The sequence below is a fragment of the Athene noctua genome, chromosome 1 (genome assembly GCF_965140245.1).
Source record: "Athene noctua chromosome 1, bAthNoc1.hap1.1, whole genome shotgun sequence".
NCBI lineage: Eukaryota > Metazoa > Chordata > Aves > Strigiformes > Strigidae > Athene > Athene noctua.
The window spans coordinates 204,863,623-204,885,272 of record NC_134037.1 but is presented as its reverse complement, the minus strand read 5'-3'; the positions used below and the strand labels follow the sequence as shown (position 1 = coordinate 204,885,272).

At 38.7% G+C, this 21,650-nt stretch overlaps 1 protein-coding gene across 6 annotated transcripts in view; it reads right to left on the bottom strand.

Annotated features, from left to right (window-relative positions):
• The window catches only part of FGF14 (fibroblast growth factor 14), a 421,787-nt gene that overhangs the window by 8,102 nt on the left and 392,035 nt on the right, over window positions 1–21,650 (bottom strand). For all 6 annotated transcript variants that reach the window (XM_074910833.1, XM_074910850.1, XM_074910867.1 and 3 more), the window contains one exon: window positions 1,886–2,084. In XM_074910833.1, the coding sequence (XP_074766934.1) occupies window positions 1,886–2,084 (199 nt within the window). The remainder of the gene's footprint in view (window positions 1–1,885; window positions 2,085–21,650) is intronic.

The following is a 21,650-nucleotide window of genomic DNA, read 5'->3' as shown; positions in this document are numbered from 1 at the left end:
AGAGACCCTCCATAACTGTGTTTAGGAAACTTTGCTGATTAATTAAAAGAGCTTGATGAAATAACACCGTAGCCTACAAAAATATTAAGCTGAATAGCATGAGAGGAACTATAAAATAAGGTATTATATAGCACAGCTGTCATATTTGATGACTCTCACGGGCAATGTAAAGCAAGTTATTTCTAAGCCTTGCCTAAGCTATTTTGATAGAGTCTGAGCATCCAAACATTAATGAAAAAAGTAACTTCTTTCCTAATCCATATGAACTGACATTGCTTTTAAAAATACTCTGGTTTTCCCTCCAGTTCTTATAATTTAATATAAAGGGATTGATACATAAAGCGTCAATGTTGTAGAGAGCTCATGAAAATGCTGTAAGCATTTGCAAAAAAAGGAAGCATGAATGTTGCAATTCAAGAGGACTTTCTGCAAGAGAATGGACATGTGAGCAATCCTGCATGAGAACAAGACTGATAAGAGCCTCAGCCTGAGCAAGAATGTGGTAAGGACATAACCCTGAATGAGGGGGGAGAAACTCGATGAGACAAACAACCCCCGGAAGGGGTTGGGACGGAAGAGGAAGTTCCACAAGGCAGGAAGCCTGGCAAGGCTGATGTGGCACTTTTTATCCAATCATAAGAAGGTTTAAAGTGCGGGCTAAGTTAACTGTCCAATCTTGAGGATTTGTACTGCATGTTACTCACGTGTGCGGGAGAACATTATAAAAGGGCTTTCTTAGTTGTAATAAACGGGCATTGCTTGATCACATTGGTCGTGTGTGTGCTCAGCTCTCCCGCACATGAAGGCATCAACTTGAGTTCAGATATGAATCATAGACTGGTTTGGGTTGGAAGGGTCTTTAAATATCATCTAGCTCCAACCCCCCTGCCATGGGCAGGGACACCTTCCACTAGCCCAGGTTGCTCCAAGCCCCGTCCAACCTGGCCTTGAACACTGCCAGGGAGGAGGAAGCCACAAAGTGGATGAAGTGAATTTAAAACATAGGATTATTCAGATTCTTTCCTTATAATGGAACTCTAAAATATTTAACAAACTGATCCTTTAATCAAAATTTTAAGTTAAAATGTTAAAAGAAATGAGTCCCGTAACTAAAGCATTACTTAGGTATGTGTTTTCAGATGTTAAATAGTGAGATAATTTCCAGAATGACTGAGGCTATGTGTAGTAATAATATAAATGAAATTTGGAGTGTCATGAAGACAAGAAGCAAAAAGCAGCATAGGCTTGTAAAGTCCTGCAAAATACATAGGATAACCCAAAAGTTCCAAAATATAAATGAATGTATTTTTCAGAGAATGTGTGACATCATTTTAGTGTGTAAAGTTAGCATTACTTTTATTTGCTTCTATCTTGGTTAAAGGCCAAGTAACACAAGTTACATGCATTGCATCAACTGGCTAAGTAATAGAGTATGATTTATTTTATAAAGAAATTTTTGTGTTTTGTATTAGAATGCTTTTACTTTGAAATGCTGACATTTCATCCATTCCCTTTGTAACTCCCAATTATCCTGCAATGTCCATTATTTCATTCTGCTTAATGAAAGGACTGTTTTCTCACTGCAAGACTCACAACAGCTTTTGTCTCTACTGAGAGAATATTTTAAAACCAGCACAAGACACTTCCACAAAAGATTTATTTTCTTGTAAAATGACCTCTTAATTCCAGGAAAAAATGTTTTAACATATGCCTTTTCTAGCATCACTATGCTGAAGCACAGAACTGCTCCATGAATCCTGGGGACTGTCATTTGGAATGGCCCCTGTGTGGGGCATGCACATTAACAAAAGGTGTTTTAGAAATGGTTTCCTCTTCTTCTTGTGAGATTTATAGGAAGATCTGCCAGCGATGGACTGAGCCTCACCTTCCAATGGCTTGGGTAGAAAATGAGCTGCTGGTTTTGTTTTCTTCACTCTGTTTCCTTTCATGACCTGCCCTTCTTTGTTCAGCCCCAAGAACCAGGCCCTCCCGGACTCCTGTTGTCTGTAGAGCATGGATGAGTAGATTACATAATAATTTTCAAAAACAGACTCCTTGAATTTGCACTCTGGTGTAAAAAGTTCCTGTGGGAGGAAAAGTAAATGTTAAATGATATCTCTAAAGTGCGGCTTCTGTTTTGTTAACTTACAGATAACCTCTTGATAAATTTAATATATGACTTATAATAAGGTTCTGCTTTGAGACCAGGAGATCTGTCTTCCTCTAGATGACTTCCAGGTGAAGTTATAACACCACCCATAGATGCCTCTGTTTTCCCATCTGTGCAACAGGGATAGTGTATTTTCAAAGTACAGAGGAAGTGACACAGGCATAAAAACACCATTTAAAATACAGGAATAATTATTATTGTGCTTATTTTTCTGATAGGATATTCTTGTAAAGAATAAGAAAGTCTATGCTAAAATAGCATTAATAAGAAAACAGTTGTTCAGTTTTACCATGCTAAATGTAACAAACTCCCTCTATGGTTTGTAACAACTAATATTTGATGCTTAAAAATTGCTGCTGCCAACATATTAAAATTTATATAATTTCCTAGAATAGATGCAGCCTTAAACACCCCAGGAAAACACTATTTTGATGTACAAATTTCTGTACAAAGAAATGTAATTCCTATTGACTTCCTTGGTGTTCATCCCAATACTGGTAATGCTTCCAGGAGTCATACTCAGTAACAGAGCAGTTGTCCTAAACTCTTTACTAAAGTTAACCTAAGCACAAACTTCTGGAACCCGGGAGCAAATTTTTTTTTTTTTTTTTAAATAACACAATTAACAGTAACAAAGTAAACAGTGCAAATGTATATTGAGACAATTTACCAAAATCCTTTGAAAAAAACACCAGCAAGTTAGCAAGCAAATAAAATCACATTTAAAATACCATGAGAAAATAGGATTCTGAGTGAATGTGATTTTCAGTCTTTGGACCCATCCGCTGAAACCTGTGGAAAAGAGTCCCTTCATAAAAGGAGGAGGTAGATGTGGGAAGGTGGGAGGTGGCTTGCTAAGCTTTCTGAGCACAAAGTTCTCATCCCTGAATCCTTTTTATTCATATTTCTTTCAGCTATCTTTCCCAAGAAGTAAAAATCTCAAAAAGTCATATATTTTCACTTCTCCATTCACAGTTTGGGTTTTGTTTGGGGTTTTTTTGTCTGTTTTTTGGTGTTTTTTTTTTCCCCCTTCCATTTCCTTTTGCTCCTGGCCCCATGCTGTGCTGATTCAGCACTCAGCAGGTGATGTGTTTTCAGGGTCTCTAAGCCATCCCCAGCTGCTTATATACTGTTAGAATTTTACAGCTGTTTCTGTCACAGATTTCCCTTCTGGAAATCAAAGTCCTTAAAGACACTGTTTCCCATACCAGAAAGCACAGATGAAGTGCCTTTCTGAATCTGCACTAAATGTCACAACACACAACCAAATTCTCCTAATGTTATGGGGTACACAGTATTTGTATTGCCATGGCTTAAGTTACCACATATAAGCAAAGCTGTCTTGATGGACACCAGGCATACTATTTGCTTTTTCTATTATGGAGCAACTTTTAACCTCAAATAACAAGAATTAGTGTATTTTATCCAGCAACAGACTAAAAGCAGGTACTGCAGCAGCTGGGCAATAATTTGTGAACCTGCTCTAGAATAGGTTGCTTTGTCTGAGTGAGCAAGTACTCTTAGTGTCTATAGGTCACACTCATTTACAGGATACAAAAAGAATTATCTGATGTGTGCAATGGCCATCTTTCTGCACTACCACTTCTGTATCACTGTACTGGGTCTGGCTGAGGTGGAATTGGTTTTCCCCTGTAGCAGCCCTCACGGTGCTGTGGTTTATGCTGGGAGCTGGCAGGGTGTTGGTAGCACCCTGGTGTTGTGGCTGCTGCTGAGCAGTGCTTACACAGCACCAAGGGTCTTTCTGACATTCCCCCCCAGTGGGACGGGGAGGGCAGGATCTTGGGAGGGGACACAGCCAGGACAGCTGACCCGAGCTGACCAAAGGGATATTCCAGGCCATATGACGTCTGCTCAGTACAAAGCTGGGAGAAAGGAGGAAGGGGCTGGGGTCACCCTTGGTCCTCCGAGGAAACCACTACATGTATCAGAGCCCTGCTCCTGAGAAGCCCCACATCGCCTCTTCATGGGAAGGAGAGAATAAATCTGTTTGGTTTTTTTCGCTTTGCTTATATTAAAACTCCTTTTGTTTTACCCAAAAGTGCTGGAGGTTTTTTTAACCTATCTTATTTTCTTTCCCCTCTTTGCTCTGTTGATAGAAAAAGCAGAAGGGGGGGGAAGTGCTAGAGCAACTTGGTGGGTACCTGGCATTAGCCAAGGTCAAACCACCACAATCACCTATGTGCACAACTGCGTATATATACACATGCAGAAATGCAAATACAGTCTGTACTAGAGGCAACAAAAGCTCATGACAAACAGCACCTTCTCCTTTGCCACAAGGCTTTTTCTCTCTAAGACTTTAAGACATCTGTTGTTTGTGTTACTCTCCTTTCTCCTCCACTGATTTCAAATCACAGTAGGGCTCAAGGAGACTCAAAATAAAACCAGAAGGCAGGGTGGCATGCTAGAGGGAATGCCTGTTAAAGCCTAGCACAAGCATTTACATGTGAGTCATGTTCCTCCGCTGTTGAAACAGCAGATGCTAATCAGGAAATGCCTACACAGCTCTCCTTATTACCTGCTTCACTGCAAATGCTACCCCCTGTGTTCCCCACTAAGTTTTACTTCCTTGTAAAGCTCAATTACCATAAACACTACTTCTTAGCCAATACTCACTTTTTGCTATAAACAAAAGCTGTTTGTCATTCCATGCTCCTCCGTACTAGAGATGGTTGGCTGCCTGTAAAAGCTATTTGTGTGATTTCACAAACAATATCCATTAGGACACTGAAACAAGGTTCCTTCAAATCGTATCCTACCTCTGAATGAAACCTGGCTCACTTCTCCTCTCATCTCTTTGGCATGTACAGTAGTGTTTCCGACAGTGCACAGCATATGAAGTGGGAGGTATTTACCAAGTCAAAAAAATGGATGATGTCAACAAAATTACCTGGCTACTCCTGGATGCAGACTGATAGACTAGACAAACTGGCATCATTGCTATTTCTCAGTTATGAAAAGCATGGTAATAGACTGCTAATTATTTTTTGGGGCATATGAGTAAGAGCCAAACCTGAATACTGTATTCTGCCCAGAAGTATCTCAGCTATCCTCTAGATGTCTGGGTAGCATAACAGCTTTTGGATACCCAGTATATTAGGATGCAGTTCTGCCTGGAATAAACTCTCAGTCAAAAGGTCACTTAAATATATGTTACATTAGAGAAGGCTAATAGTTCCACCCATGTGGAGAGTATTCATGAATGAAAATTAGGCATCTGATGATGACTATGCTGAGCTGCAACCACCAGTTCCTCTGAAGAATTACTCAAAGACTTCTGAAATGGGCACCTTCCCTGTGGCTGAGGTGGAAACTGAAATATTTCTAATTTAAAAGCAACATCTGAAGCCTAACATCAGACACCATCTCAGCTGGCTGAAAAGCTCTAAACACCTATATTTCCTCCAGTAAAGCAGCCATGACTCCTAAAATACTGTTTCTGCATGTGCCTAGGCCAAATCTAGAGCTGTATACCTAAGGCTCAACCCAGTAGAAACTCTCAGAAAATTGCCAATGTGCTAACAGCACTGACTTTAAGTAAAATCATCCACAGATGACTTTATTCAAGTCCACTGCTGGAGGGAAAGGCAGTACAAGGGCATTTTATAAGAGAAACTCAACGGTGAGGGCACTCCCCTAGGCTGCCTGCCTATCTGTATCCAACCTGAAGGAAACCAAATCTACATCTGGCTGACATGAATCATTTAGATCTTCCCTACAAGAATGACTTTTTGGGTTTTGATCCAGGACAGTCTTTACATTTTGTATTAGGAAGTGAATGAATAAATTGCAAAACCAGACATGACTTGTAAACAAGAACTTGTGCTCAGGATTTCTCTTCCAAGGTCAGTGCCCAGGTTTAACCTGTAGTCTTATATAAAAGGTGGTTTCCTCCTCTCAAAGCAACATTTGAAAAATGAAGTATATAACATCTTCCAATTTCCAAAACCCCAGGAGTGGGTTTTGGCTGTAAAATGCAATCTGATACAGCTTCCTGGGTCCTAGAGAAGTGAAGGATGTATTAAATTGCACCTTGCTGAGAAGAGTTTTCACTTGGATATTTTGGCTAGCTTCCCATCAAGCTTTTGCTTGACGTGAGTCATATTTGGAGATGTTTTAATTCTCCTGGTTGCTGTAGCATTAGTGAGTATCACAACACACAGGTTGTGGGTTCAAACTCTTGGAATCAAAAAGTTCTGTCAAGGGGGACTTCTCAGTTTTGGGGTCCCCACCACTGTGGCCAGTACTCAGCTTTGTAGTACTACATCTTAATAATGGAGCCTTAGCTCATGGAGACATCTGGTGGTGTCAGAGTCTACTTTCATTTAAGAACAAAACACAAATGAAATAAAGAAAAAAGAGCTATTATCCACCTCTTAAACTTAGGAGTGCCTGAATGAAGGAGCTCAGGTTACCTGTGTTGTGAATACGGAGGTATAAGGATTGTTGGAAAGCAATTCAGATGACAACTGAGATGAATTCCCTACCAAGTAATTTATTTCTGTCAGAGACTGAAGTCTGACAAGAAGAAGCTTGGCACCTCCGTGCTAATCAATAATATGGCACAGTAGCAAACAACTGTAGTTCAAAGTACAGCAAACTTATACTATCTATCCCACAAGTCATTGAGTAAATGAAAATTTTTGAATGAGTTATGAATGTAATTTCTAATTGCTGGGTTTTCACAATGTAGTCTGTTCAATTTAGCTAGCTTTAATGAAGTTGCACATATCCATTTGTAGCCATGTTTTTTTCACTTGAATTAATCCCCACAAAGCATGAAGTTTTTCTACTATGGCTCTCAGAAGAAATAATTATGCAGCTATGGACAAGACACTGATGCTGCAAACCACAGAGTTGCAAAGTAAAAGCTAGCATGACAACACAGCTAGCCGTATAGCTGCTAGATATTGTTTAAAAATTATACAAGCACCTGTAATCTTAAACTATATCTCTGTTCATTAAGTCAATCAATATTGAACTGTTGGGGCTGAACAAAAAGTACCCTTCTGCTGCACACCAGGAGGGACAATGTAAGACCATGGCTTTGCCGTTGGTCATCAAAACAGGCAGTTCAAGGACAAGGGCTTCCACAAAAGTTTCCTCCTTCTGCTCCTCAACCTTCAAGCCTCTTTAAATTTGTGTTTTATTCTGAAACACAGGAAAGGAGGGTATCATTCTAGTTACAGCTCACAAAAGTGATATAGCTAGCAGTCAGCCTCTTGAATTGTAGCCAGCAACAAATAAGGAGGCAGTGGATTCCCCTTGAGATGGGCACAATGGCACTCATTCAACACACTGGGCAGCAAAAGCCCAGCTGCAGGCTGAACTAGCTACAGCTACTCCTTGGTGCCAGGCAGAAAACATAACCACAAGACAAACTCAAAGAGATTGCCAGGCGAGGAACAGCCAGTCTAATCAACAACTGTAAAAATAACCTGATACTACTTATTATTTGCACTTAGAAGTCCAGGTCCTGTAACAGGACCTCAGCTCTTTGGAAGTACAGAACAAGTGGACTCTGCCCGATGTGAACACCTTTCGTTCCAAATAGCAATTGATAAAGGGGGAAAAAACCAAAACATCTGAGCATGCTAGTAGGTGGTTGTTGAACATTTTTGTAGGAATGATGACAAAGGATTTTTAAGGAGAGATGGGAGAAAGGACAACACTAGCTTTGTGGAGGCTTGTGGGAAACTTCTGCAGAGTGAGAAAAGCAACACAGAGTCAGCACACAGGTACTTTTGGGGTTAGAGGCTAGCAATACAGGAATCAAAAGAAGGAAGTGGCATTTTAATAGTGGATAGAAAGGTTGGAAATGACTCATGAAGAAGGGCATTAAAACTGAGAACAATCAGTGTTTAATGAAGAGAAGGCACTCAGAAGAGAAATATAGTTAAAATAATGAAGCTGGGAAATTAACTTCATAGCAGATTTCTGAATGGGGATCAGGGGGGTAGCACTGTATTTCTCAGTGCAGGAGGGGAGGATGCTGGAGTAATCAAGATGTGAAAAGATAAGATCCCACAAAACAGCTGCAGTGCTGTAGAAGGGCAAAAGGCCGTATCATAGATATATTTATGCAGCAAGACCTGTAAGATCTGAAGGCTTCATCTGCACATGAGAACTGGAAAATACCTAAACTGATATTTCTCTGACTTGCTGCACATTGAATTAGGTGAGTTAGACTGCCTTCTTACAGTATACCTATTTGACAAATGCTGGTGTGAGAGAATAAAAAATAGTTACTTAAGATTTCCCATCCATAGCAACAATTTTTTCCAGCTCTTAATCTGGCCAAAAGGCTACAGTTCAAAATGATCTTGTATAAGAGTTCCTCTTCAAATGGCAGAAAATCCAGCAATACATGGTTAGGTACTTTATGGATTAAGGAGAAATTGATACTATGTTCCCAGTATGTTCAGAAGACATTTAGCTGATTTGGGCCTAAAAGCCCATAATACAAACATAATTTTAAAACATGAAAACAAGAACAAACAATGTGCAAACTGGCCAAGTAAGATACCAAGGATAAGATACATGAAGCATTAGCTGCCACTACAAACCAATGCAGTGACTTTACTAACAAAGCTTCAAAATAAAAAGCAGTAATGTCTGAACCTGCCAATCCTACAGATGCCCCATGAAAGCAGCACATGCTCAGAAATCCATACACATACTTTCCACAGTCTTCTGACAGAAAACTTCCTTAATAGACTAAACAGTCAGAGTATACCATTATTTGCTCTTCGGAGTTAGTGTTATTTCTGTTCTCTGGAAGATTCCTAAACACATGGACTTAAAAAAACCCCAAACAAACAAACAAACAAAAAAACCCACTTGGTGTCGTGCAGGTAAAAAACAGGGATCATTCTTGCTGGTTAAAGAATCAGTGAGAGTGCAGTAAGGATGTCAGTGTGCAAAAGCAAAACTTTTGGCTGCAATTATTGTCTCATTTTTTACTTTTTAAGAGACTGGAAGATGTGAATACCACTGCTTGTAAAGAAACAAAACACAGCTTTTGACTAAATTAAGGTAAAAACAAATGTAAATCAACTCTATTGCAAGTATTAGCAGTTACTAAATTGGGATTCTAATTAGCAGGGGTATGACTGGCAATATTAACAGTGTAGCAATTTTTTATTCATGTGCATTCATGAGCACCTAAAACAAAGTGATGAATAAAAGCCACATAACATACATAAAGACAAACCAACAAAAAAATAGCTTCGACAGATTTCTGTTGTTTAAGATGGTATTGATCGCAGCCTGAATTTGGCTTCGTACTCTGTCCAGATTGAAACAGAATTTAAAACAGCTTGGATTACAAAAACTTCCTTGTTTCATAACAGAAAAGTTGCTTTGCTTACAACTAGCAGCTATGGCCATATTAAACTATAATTTATTAAAGACAATAATATTTTGTATCGAAGGCAGAGCACATATTCATCACTTCCATAAACTTACCATTTGCAAGACTAAACAAGGATGTCAGATAAAAGCATATTTTAGCTAATAACTTCAAGGATGATCCCAAAATACTACTTATATACATGCCAGAAGTCTTACTTATATCTCTCTCCCCACCCACACAGAAGTTAGTATTATATTACAAGTAGTGCTCAGCTATTTATGTTCTTTTGATGGATACCTACAATTCAGAGTCATCAACTCAGTGGGACATGGCTAAAATAGAACAAAATTTCCTTGATATAAGCTTTTCTGATATATGTTATTTCAGGTTGTACAGTTCAACTCCAAAAGTGAACTAATGTGTTTGAAGTGAAGCCCATCATGCAGATCTGAATCATCACCCTATCATTAGGAGTTAGTGAATCAAGGTTGTTTAAATTTGAAAGAAGGTTTGGTGGAGCAGCCTGGAAATAGTTAATAGTTTTTAAAACTAACTGTATGGCATTTGTGCACCAAAACTAGAATACTTCAACAAAAAATGAAGAGAAGAACAGCTAAAAAAGTGTTGCCTCGCCTGAATAAAAGAAGCAAAATAAATTTTAGAAATATTAGTGATAAGCCAAATTCGTAATTATGGGTTTAGAATGGGCTGCAGCCCACTGATAGCCATCACATGTTATAGCACATGATCAAGTATAATATTCTTCTTCATCCCCACAGACATATTAAGGGGTGTGAAATTATCTTTCTGCTTCAGTTCTGCTCTGAACTTTCACAGAAAAGTGTCTTTTTTGGCTTGAGTACATCCTTGGCTTTAAAGGAAATGCAGCCAGAATTCTTGTACCAGTGAAATGAGATATTCTTTCTCCAAGAGCACAATCTCCTCCCCACTTAATCCTCAGCACCTAGTTTCCCTTAAGATTTAAATTTGCAGTAAAAATCTGCTTTAAGGCTTCAGTTTAAACGCCAGCTATAACTCCTTGCTTTATCAACACAGAAAGACATCTTTCATCTCCTGTACAGCATCTGTGATTAAAGAAATCTAGTATCAATAAGAAGGCACACACCCCAAGGCATGACTAAGAGAAACTGCATGTGTTGTAGGGAATATTTTCTTTCGCTACCGTTATGGGACATTTCAGAGAAGAATGTGAGTAAAACAGCCTGTCTTTCCCGGTTGCTTCCACTCAGAACAGCCATAATTCATCAGCTTGTAGACAGCACCAGGCTCCCAGCTAGAAAAGGTCAGTGCCAAGGGAAAAATGGGACAGCACTAAATTAAGAGACTGAAAGGAAGGATTTAACAACATAGCTGTTGAAACAAACCACGATGGGTTGGGGAAGAAATTATCATCCAGTCGCTCATCAATCCACCGTTCTGTCCCTGAATGAATAATGCAGGAGGCATACAAAGTACTCTCAGATATAGAGCAAACCTTTCCAAATGACAGTGAAATTTTTTGACACAATTTTATCCAGACACTTACAGTCATTACTCTAGACACTTTCTGTAATCCAAATGCCTCAAATAATATAAACTATCAAGAAGAGAAGGATAGTATTGAAATGGCCAGGTACCCAAAAAGAACCAAGGAGGATGACTTTTTCTTACCTTTTACTACTAATGAAATCTCTACAATACACTAAAATGTTGGATAAAGAAAACCAATTCCAGTTTTTGCCAGTGCATGACTGCATAGTAGCATTAATTAGCTACTATTGTGCAATGTCAGATGGACAGTATATTGTCATATATATGGTGTTGTTACATAGTATTTGCAGACCTCCTCAGCTGAATATGATAGTATAACATCCATAACTACCTACAAAGGGAAAAGTAAACATAAATAGATGCAAACTCAGAGGTATTTTGTAAGGTATACTTTAGGCTCTTTCAGTTCTACATGTTCCTTCCAAAGGACGTGTGAATTTATGAAAGTTTTAAATGGGTGTCATTTACAAGCTGAGAAGCTAGAAAAAGTTGCAAGAACAGTCAAGTTATAGAAACTGGCCTACTTTAGTGTACTCTATTTCTTTTTTCTTTACAGTTGTAAGCTTGTTTTTCTGCTTGCAGCCTTTTTTTATGACCTGTCAGTGCATGAATTATACCGCCTAAAGAATCAACTATTATAAAAGACAGGGGCTGGAATGAATAGAAGTCAGTTAGGGTAGGTCAATTATATGAACTTCTTGCTAATGTCTCTTTGTTATCCTTTTTCTGTTTTGCGCTGGATATTCATAAGAACATGAGAGGCAATCCCAGAGGAACCTCAGTCTGAGGAGACTAATGCAAGGCGAAACTATTCTGTAATGAGTGCAAACAATTCTCTGAGAAAATGCATTAGCTAAGTCTGCGCTTAGTTTCATGACTCAAATGAGCTGCAGTTGACCACTGAAGGCTGGGAAGAAAAGGGAACAGAGAACACTTTCAGACATTTGTTACTTAACTCGTGTTATACAGCAAATACGTATTTTAGGAGAAAACCAACAATTCTTTGCTTCTTTCACTGTGCCTCTTCTTGCCCAGCTTTGTCCTTCACAGCAGGAAAAGCACTGCTGGAAGTATTCAACAGGTTTTCCTCATTTCCTTCCGAAGCAGCTTTCACATATGAAAAAAAAGGGGCCCTAAATCCATTCGCTGTTCTCCTTCCTCCTCTTCTTTTCCAATGAGAAGGTAAAAAATGATGGACAACAAATCTTAAAGATGGCCAAAACCTGACAGGCTGACAGACTCTTAGATACTCTGTACTGTTTCCTGTTATGCATTTTCATTCTTTAATTGAGATGGATGTCTACAACACTGTTTCACTTAAAATATAAAAAGTGAATGCACATATGATGGGACATCGAATGAAATGCTGCCTACCACATAATGTCTGTCCAGAAAAGACATCGCAAGAGCAAAGTTATGTCTTGAAATTAATGAATATGAACAAAAGTCCCAAATTTCTTGCTAGCATTTTGAAACGCAAGTGCAGAAAATATTTATATATATATATATAATGCAAATAGTAATTTTCACTAAAAAAAGTCTCTTATATTTCAGTTCATCCAGAGATCTAAAAATATTTTCCTATTATTTAATTTTCATAGCATTTACAAAACTGTTACTTCAATTATCCATTATCAGAAGAACCTTAAAATACAGAGATTCACAACCAAACATTCAAAAGCTGTATAGTGAATCAATACCAAAGACAGAAAATCCATTTTGTCTCCTATTTTAACTAAACAATTAGTGGGAAATAAAATGTCAGCCTCTGAGAGGTATTTTTGGAATGGCATCATATCGTTAACCAGTCAGAAGTGGCAAAAGGAAACAAGTCAGACACTTTTGCATGTATCATATGTTAAAAAAGCAGCAACTTAATGTATCTCATTAATAGGAGATGATTACATGCAGCTCCTAACACACACTCAGCAGTGATGGTTGTTTTTGTTATGGATGGGTAACAGCAGGATGATTATAGATACATCCTGATGCTCAGATAAAATTCCTCTTTTAGCAACAAGCTTATAAAGGTTGATTATGAACAATGTGAATATATACATATCTGGCAAACCTCACAAAGCTATAAAACCAGAGTAGTAGCAAAGGCTTTTTATTTGCCTCAGTGTTACAATATGCATTGCAGAACTAAAAAAAATGTTTGGAAATAGTTTTACCAAATAGCATTAATACAACAATAAACAAAGTGAGATTTTTATCCATAGCTGCTGGCAACTGAGTGATAATCAATGCCACCACTTGCTCAAGGTGTTAGAAATCTGATAATTTCCCATAAAATCAGTTAGCCCCTTGTTCTCAAGCCTCTAACTCGTCTGTTATAGCATATTCCTAAAGCTGTCCTGTAGAAAGTCAAAGCTTAATATTGCTTGGATAACAACATATTGATCCTAGAGCAGTTTCAATCTATTCATGAACAATCCTGATGAATAATGAAATGTACAAATATCCAGCTTTTAACCCTTCTAAACTGTACATGAGGAATGCAGACAGCAAAAGGAAAAAAAAAGAAAAATCACTTTTTCTTTTCTTTTGGCATCTACAGTACTCTAACGGGAGGACTAACTCCTCTATATCGTATTGCTTTCCAGCAGACCGCATTATACCATACCACACAAACAACAGTTTTTACAAAGAAGCTCAGCTGTGGTGACCACGTTTCCAAGAAAGCAATGAGGTTTTGCTCAAGATTACAGTTGCTTTTACTGCTGCTCGGAAGTGAATTTACATCACCTATGTTAGTGAGAAATGGAGGTTCTTCCTTGCTAACATGGCATTAAAAATGCATTATCTATTGACTTTGAGTGGCTAATTGCAAAGGTAGAGTCAGCTAGAAAACATACATTACTATTGAACTGTGTATAAAAACAATTTGAGGCATAGGATCAGGGTCAAAACTATAGCCTACTCAAAAAAGTACGTCAATCTGTAACCCACCTTCAACTGCCAAAGGAAACACAATCAAGACACATATTAAGGTGTTCCCTACTACATCATCTGTAAGAAGCAGGAGCAAATGGCTGAATGCAAAGAAAAGACTGTTTTAAGGAGTTACAAACAGCCTATTGATTTCTAAAGTAAAAAGCACAGAGGTGAAAATATGAGGTATTTTGATTTCCAAGTTTGTTGGAAACACAATTCTTCACCGGTTCACCAAAGCTGAGGACAGTTTTTCATATCTTTCTTTCACAAGAAAGGTATGCATCAAGCCATACTGCACATAAATGGTGAACTGCAAGAGACAATCCAAAATGGCTGGAAATGGGCTGAACTTCAGCCAGTGACTTGGTTACCCCCAGCTGATGCCTGGTGATGCCTCTGAAGTTACCTTGATCTCAGTTGCCTTTTCAGAGAGCCATTACTTTACCTGTGGGTTATGAACACTAATTTACCACTCAGTCCCTGGGGCTGTAGACCCCTGTGGTCCTTGATGACTCGCATAACTTTCCTCTTACACATTTTTTTCATTGCTTCTAATTTATTTGAAGAGCTTTGGAGTTGTTTCCTATATTAAAACTCATGTTTGCTCCTTAGCCATGATGGTAATCCTATGCTCATGTCTGTGCCTATGCTGATGTGTTATTTCTTGTGGCCAGAATGTCCTCCTCCCACTTCGTGCCCACCTGTTTGGCTTCAGCTCCGGACAAGGGTTTTTCCCCAAGCAGGGAAATTCAGACAAGACGATGCACACATGCACTCATACATCCTCTCACCCTACAAACTTAATTCTAAACTTCAGCATTGTGGTCATAGACAGTGGAGATACTTCCCAGATTACCTGCTTACAGAAGGATTTCTGTACTTGTTTTTCAGGTAATATCCTGTCATTCCTCCCCACTGGCTTTTTTATATTCTTTTTTTGTTAATACGTGTGTACATGGCTGTCTTCTTTTCTGTATGTGTCCATGTATAACAGACATTAAGAAAACCCACCAAAACAAAACAAATCAAACCAGAATTTAAAAAATCTAGCAAGTTTGTTACTTTGAGAAAAGCTTGGAGCAGAAAAAAAAAAAAAAATTATCAGCAAGGAAGAGAAAAAGGTGTCCCACCACTAGACCATGCCTTAATTCCTCCAGAGCATAGTTCCTTGTAATTATTTTTCTTAGATATGCAAAGTAATTAATTGATGGCTGTCATCGTGTCAAGCACTGTCCATGCTTTTCTAAGATTGTGCCTCTTTGTTTACAAGATTGTGGATTTTTTTTGTCTTTTAGTATTTGTTGATTTACATTTCATTTTTCTTGTCCACTTCCTTCAAGTCTCTCAAGAACCTTTTGAACTGTATTTTCTCATTCATTCTCCCACAATAATCAAACCATCAACATATTCAAAATGTTGCTACAGGCCATATGAACTTTTACCTGAGATTGTCACAATGACTGCATGCCTGTTTCCATGCCCATATATGCTGAGGAATAGATCTCTTTACCTTGACCTTAAATTGACATCAAATAGGACAAAGATTTAACTTCCTGCTATACTTTCATCCTTTGAGCTATAAACAACATAACTCTCTTATCCTCAGCTTTATCTGGATTTCCAATTTCTCCCATTGTGTCTCAAAGGCATTGCATGGCACGCATGCATAAAATGTATCAAAACCACATATCGTTTGTTCTTATTCATATTGAATTAGTTCAGTAAGTTCTCAAATTAAGCAAAGATGCAGATAAAGCACCTATGTTTAGACTGAAATTTCTGTTCCATTTGTTTACATTTCTTTTAGCTTCCATCTTTCACATTGGTTAGTTAGATACTAGCAGTCCCATGTAAGCCTGTGCATAAGAGTGTCTGTTCAATACTTTCATCACAACTGAATTTGGTCCTCATACTTGTATATATACAGAAATAGAGATGGATGTGTTCTTTTTTGTCCCTGAAAATTCCCTGTGCTGCTGCCTATGCATAGTCAACAGGTAATTTTTTTTCCTTGCTGCTCATAATTCCTTACAAAACATAATTTGCAGCTATAATATGATTTGCAGCTATATCTTCATCAAAAAGAAAGTTAAAACAAGCAGACTTGAAAGAGGCAGCCACAAAAGAAGACATTAGATTTGTTAAATTTTTTCTCCTTTTTTTTTTTTTCCCCACAAAAGCGTTTGCACCTGTTTAGAGGGGGCAAGGGGTGAAAGATAAACACCATGCATATGATTCACAAATATGTTTCACCATATAGAAAGAAAAATGGACCAGAGAAAAGGGGACTTATTTTTCCTGTTCTGCAGTATTTTTTTAATTTAATCAGAGTTGAAATACACCTCTCATTAGCAGAAAATACGACAACTCAAGATGTCATTCAATACATATATTCAAAACGTAAATAAAATATCCTACAGGATAATGGGGCTGAAGGAATCCATTGTGCATATCTGCATAATAAAAAAATACATTTCTTCCATATGAAACCAGAATATATTAAATATTGCAGTAGCCTTCAACTTGGATGTTTAGATACAGGAGCTTCACTGAAGAGGTAAGCAAATGCAACCTTTCCGCTGGTTTGACTCAGCGAATGTCAGGCTGATCTCACCAGTGCTAACTCGTGATGGCCTAGAGGGACTGACAGACTACCACATCTCTAACCATGTCTCTGTTGCACAGGCACACACCTTACAACAAGGGGCAAGCCTGCAGAAGCGGCTGTTTCTGCAGTGGAATAAAGTATAAATGAGAAACACGCTTTCTGTGTCCATGATCTCCAAGGGCCAAGGTGAGGACAGAACACAGACACATTTTAAAATGCATTAAAAAAATTATTTGTGGAAGAACAAATGAAAGAGTGGACAAAGAAAGGGAGATTTGACTGCAATAAATAGAAGATTTTTCCAAACTATTTTCTGTGCTGTGCTGCCTTGGGTTTTTGGTTTTTTTTTCAAGAGAAATTTATCTGTGAGTTTTAACCTATCATCAGTGGTATTTCCTCAGGACTTTGTTCATGCCACGTCCATTCCTTTGTAAAGACTCTGTAAAGCTTTGTAAAGCTACTGAAAAAAAAGCACTGAGTTTAGGGACTATTACCCATTATTCTGTTCAACTATCTGATATCTCTAAAGGGTTGAGTATATAGAGATATGGGAAAATAATAGTACGGAGATCAAGTCTGCTCACAGAGGGTTAGAGATGCTGTATTTCATGCATCAAAACTGAGATTGCAGAGGCATTACAGGAGAAATCAACGAACAGAATATGCAATTGAGAGTATAAAATTTACAGCATTACAGCAGGTGACACACTCGCTTCTGCCTCTTCAGTTTGCCTGTCAGGTCTTTTTTTAAAAAAAAAAAAGCCAAACCGTTCTAGATATTTTTGAAATGTGAGTAACTTTATACTACATAATTTCAATCTTTTAGTACACAGATCTATCACTTGCCTAATCCAAGGTTAATTCTTTATAGACCGAAGGTCTCAAACAGCTGGAAAAAAGGCAATTCTTATATGTCCTTGTTAGCTAATTAATGATGATCTATCAGACCTATTAGTGCTTAAACCAGCAGCAATTGTGTTGGGGTTTTTGCAAACAATCACACATACTCTTATGTCTGAAGTAAAAAATAAACATTTATTTTTAAATCCACATTTAAATGTAGATTGGTTTGTGGTAAAATTTGTTTGAATTCCTGACAATGTAACATCTGTAGCATTTAAGATCCAGTCATCTTTACCGATACATTACCTTGCAGTCAGTATTTCACCAAGCATTCAGAGACGCCAGCAGGAAGCACCAAGTTATTTGGGAAATCTCAGGGTGCAGAGCAGATAATTTGGCTGCCAGTAACAGGCTGTGAAGTTCCAAATGAGACTGCTCAATTTGAGACTTTTCTCTCTCAATGAGAGCAAGAAGAAACCTTCTTTTTCAGGTTGTGCACTGATACGGTGCTCTGTCGGCAACTGAAAGACGAGTGCTGCTGCTGGGAGCTGCCCCTGCATGTGTGCATGCAGGGGTGTCACTTCTGCTGCTTCTGAGAAACCATCAGCCTGTGAATTGAAGTCTCCCAAGGAAAAAAAAGCAACGCTGCCAGTAAATATAAAATCGGTGGTGTTGGATATATCTGCCTCTGCCAGTCACTACTTTGAGTACTTGCATGAGAATATGTATGAGATCAATAATTAGAAAACAGGGAGCCACTGTGAATCACGTTCACAGTTTCTGCTGAGGTGCTCAGCCACAAGCAATCAGAAGAACATGCTGTTTCCATTGTGCATGATTTACATCAATACAAGACTGCTATTTCACAAAAAGACAAACAGAAAAGCTTTTTTCTTTTTTTTTTTTTTTTTTCCCCCTCCATTTTAATTTCTGTTAAGCTTTGTATCTTCAAAGGTCTGTACTACTAATTCCACCTACCAATGCCAGCAAATAGATTGGAAAAAAGTCTTTGGAGTACATTTTATAGCTTGGAAAACCTGGGAAATTGAGATTAAAGGCAACATTTTCAAAGGCGGTGTCTGATTTTGAGAATATTGTTTTAGCAGCGATACCTGGAGGCCAGATGTTCAGCTGCGCAGTGCTGGGCAGCCTCTGCTCTGCTCTCAGCAGCCTCAGCACTTCTGAAAATCAGGCCAGGAGTTTTGACGCCCAAAATATACAACTATGGAAATATACAACTACAGAAATCTACTCATAAACAATTTTCCCTAAACTCACAAAATCAGTCCCATTTTTCAAGCCAGCTAAAATGCACTGCTTGCCAATGTTATGCCTCCTCAGCAAGCCCCAGGAGTGGGCAGGGGCTGTTTCATCACAGGTTGTCACTGTAATCCCTGTGTTGGCCTGTCTATACCTGCTGCACAACACTCAATGCAGAATTAGATATTTTGCCATCTAACTTAAAACCAGCCCACATCTAAACACATATACAGATCAAATGGAATGAAGTGCTGTGGTTGCAAATCAACCCTCAAATCTATTTAGCATGGAGGTGAAAAGCTTTTCTGCCGGTGTTTCGGCACTGTAAGTGCTTAAGAAAAAGGGAATCCACTAAATGAGTCTGGAGGACAAACTCTGCAAGCAGGAGAACGTATGGAGAAATAGAAAAGAGAAAAAAAAATTGTCCGCACTTCGTTGAGGAAGACCTGGACAAATAGGAGGAGTGGACACAGGACAAAGTTGTGTGATGAGACTACAGAAATTCAGGGGAAAAAGCAGTACAGATATTCAAGGGATTCAGTCATATGAATTGGAAGAAAAGTTCATATAGGCTGAGACACTGTGGGTAAATGCATAGGTCCAAAACCATTGTTAATAGAAACCTCTCCTCCCATATATTCAGTGAAGTGCTAGGGTTTGTTTGCAGAGTTTCTTGTCAATTTTATCACTCCAGAATGGCTTTTTTCCTTCTTAAAAAGTACCCAGGATCAACAAAACATATCCGATGGGTAGGCCTGAAGGCATACCCTTTCTCAAGTCTGGACATGCTGTGGCTCTGCCTCATTGCTTCGGCAGAAGTGGAACACTTCGCTGCTGAATCTTCCCGCCACTCCTCGCTTTTTAAAAATCACTCTCCCTGTGTGCTCCAGGTGATGCCAGTAGAGTCACTGTTCCCAGGATGGAAAGGTAAAGCAGAGAGATTTATGTTATCTGCTTGCCAGCCCTGTTCCCAAGCTGTGGACCTTCAGACCCATGCAGGACACTTCTCTAGATCTGAGAAATGAAAGGGTATGTTCATAGGGCAACTACATTGCCACAGACATTTTGCAGCCTGTGACTGTAAAAGTAGGCAGAATTCCATGTAAACCACTTTTTCAGAGCTCTGAAGTGAGCAGTGTATTTGCTCATGATGATATCCAGTGGAGTACCATCAGCCCCTCGCCTCAGCCCATCAATTTGTGTTAGCAAAGCTATTTTAGATACTAAGTAAATGCAGTCATGCTTATAAAGAAAAGGGGGAAAAAAACCCATCTCTGCTTTGCTTTTCTAAACTATCAGTGCCCCCAGAATGCTATTGCAGGTATTTTGTTATTTGCTCTTGTCAATAATAGCAAGAAGGTGAAATATTTGAGAAAAAAATTAGCCCTTTTCTACCCACACAGTGTCTGTCTTTTGTCTGACACTTCTCAGGTTCACACCTTGTACAAAACCCACAGTCTGCATACCTTTTATCAAAGAGTTATCTGGTGCCTCAGCTTGTGTATCTATTAAATATTAGACTGACTCAAACCTAATTTACTTTGGGTTACAAAGTAGAGGTAAAATTTTGAGATACTACACTGCTTGGAAAACTGATACAAAAATAAAAATACTTGGGGTCCTCCTTGGGGGATAAGGGTTAATGTTTTAATTATTTGGCCCTGCATGTCTGATAAAAGCATATTTGCTTTTAAAATTGAATGTGAGTCATTCTCTTTGGTTAAACTCTATATTTTACATTGCGATTAAGAGGAGAACTACACAGTTACCCCTGGCCAGAGATTTCACCAAGTACCAACCAGTAAATAAATGACATGGTCCTCTGGATATTCGCATTAGTGCAACTCCATGCCCACCATCACCTAAAAGCAATTACCAGCATGTAGAGTGAGCATTGCTGAGGAAAAAAAAAAACAAAAAAACCCCCACCCTGAACAAAAAAAAAAGCCTAAACCACAAAGGAAAAACCAAGCACTGTGTCCAGATGCAGAGGGGTTTCATCACATCAGAGAAAGGAAGAAAACAGAGTGAAGACTAACAGAATAACATAAGTAGTGAAAAAATAAACCTTGCTTGATTCACTTACACTCATTTCCCTGGACTTTTTAAGGGGCCTCAGAGCATGGGCTTTGAAGGTCCTTAAAGTCAATTAAAGCCCTGAGTTTATCATACACAGATCACACTGTGAGGATGCTATAGGGTTGCCATTAAAGGTAATTTCTCCAGGACCAGCCTGGCTCCTGCTGGGGCATGCGGGTGCCCAGCGTGGGGGAAGCAGGAGTCTGGTGCTGGGGCAGGGAGCTACCTCTTTTCCTGGTACCTGCCCAGGGGTGCACAGCCAGACGGAAGGTTTGGGGTCTGCTTGGAAGTCATCACAGCCTATGGCCGCGGTAAGTCATGACCTGAGCCTCCCAGACAAACCATGGAGCTGTGGTGGATGTTCAACATCATTTGCTTTCATATGCATGCAGGCAAGCCCACCAGCTGGGGTGGGTGGGAAGCTGCTCCTGGCCAGGTCACGGCTCTATTTATGAATATTAAAATAGGCTCTCTCTCCCTTCACAGAAACTCAGCATATACCCGGTTTTCATTATCTCAGCCATTTCTTTATCATGCTTTTATTAGATTTTGCTTCTAAAATCATGTCCTAAAGCAACTGAATTTTTACATCTTTTTAACTTACAGGGAATATTTTTGCGCATATGTCACTCCTTGTTTATGTCAGGGTAAAGGCCTTCTGTAGGTATCACTAGTTAAAAGTAAATAAATTACCACTTGTATTTCACAAAACATATTTTTCTTTCCTGTTAATTCACTGTTTCAAAAGGAAAACAGAAATAGTAAATGAACATAATGGGGGAAATTACACTTTATTAACATTCTGGTTTATGTGCTTTTAAATGAAA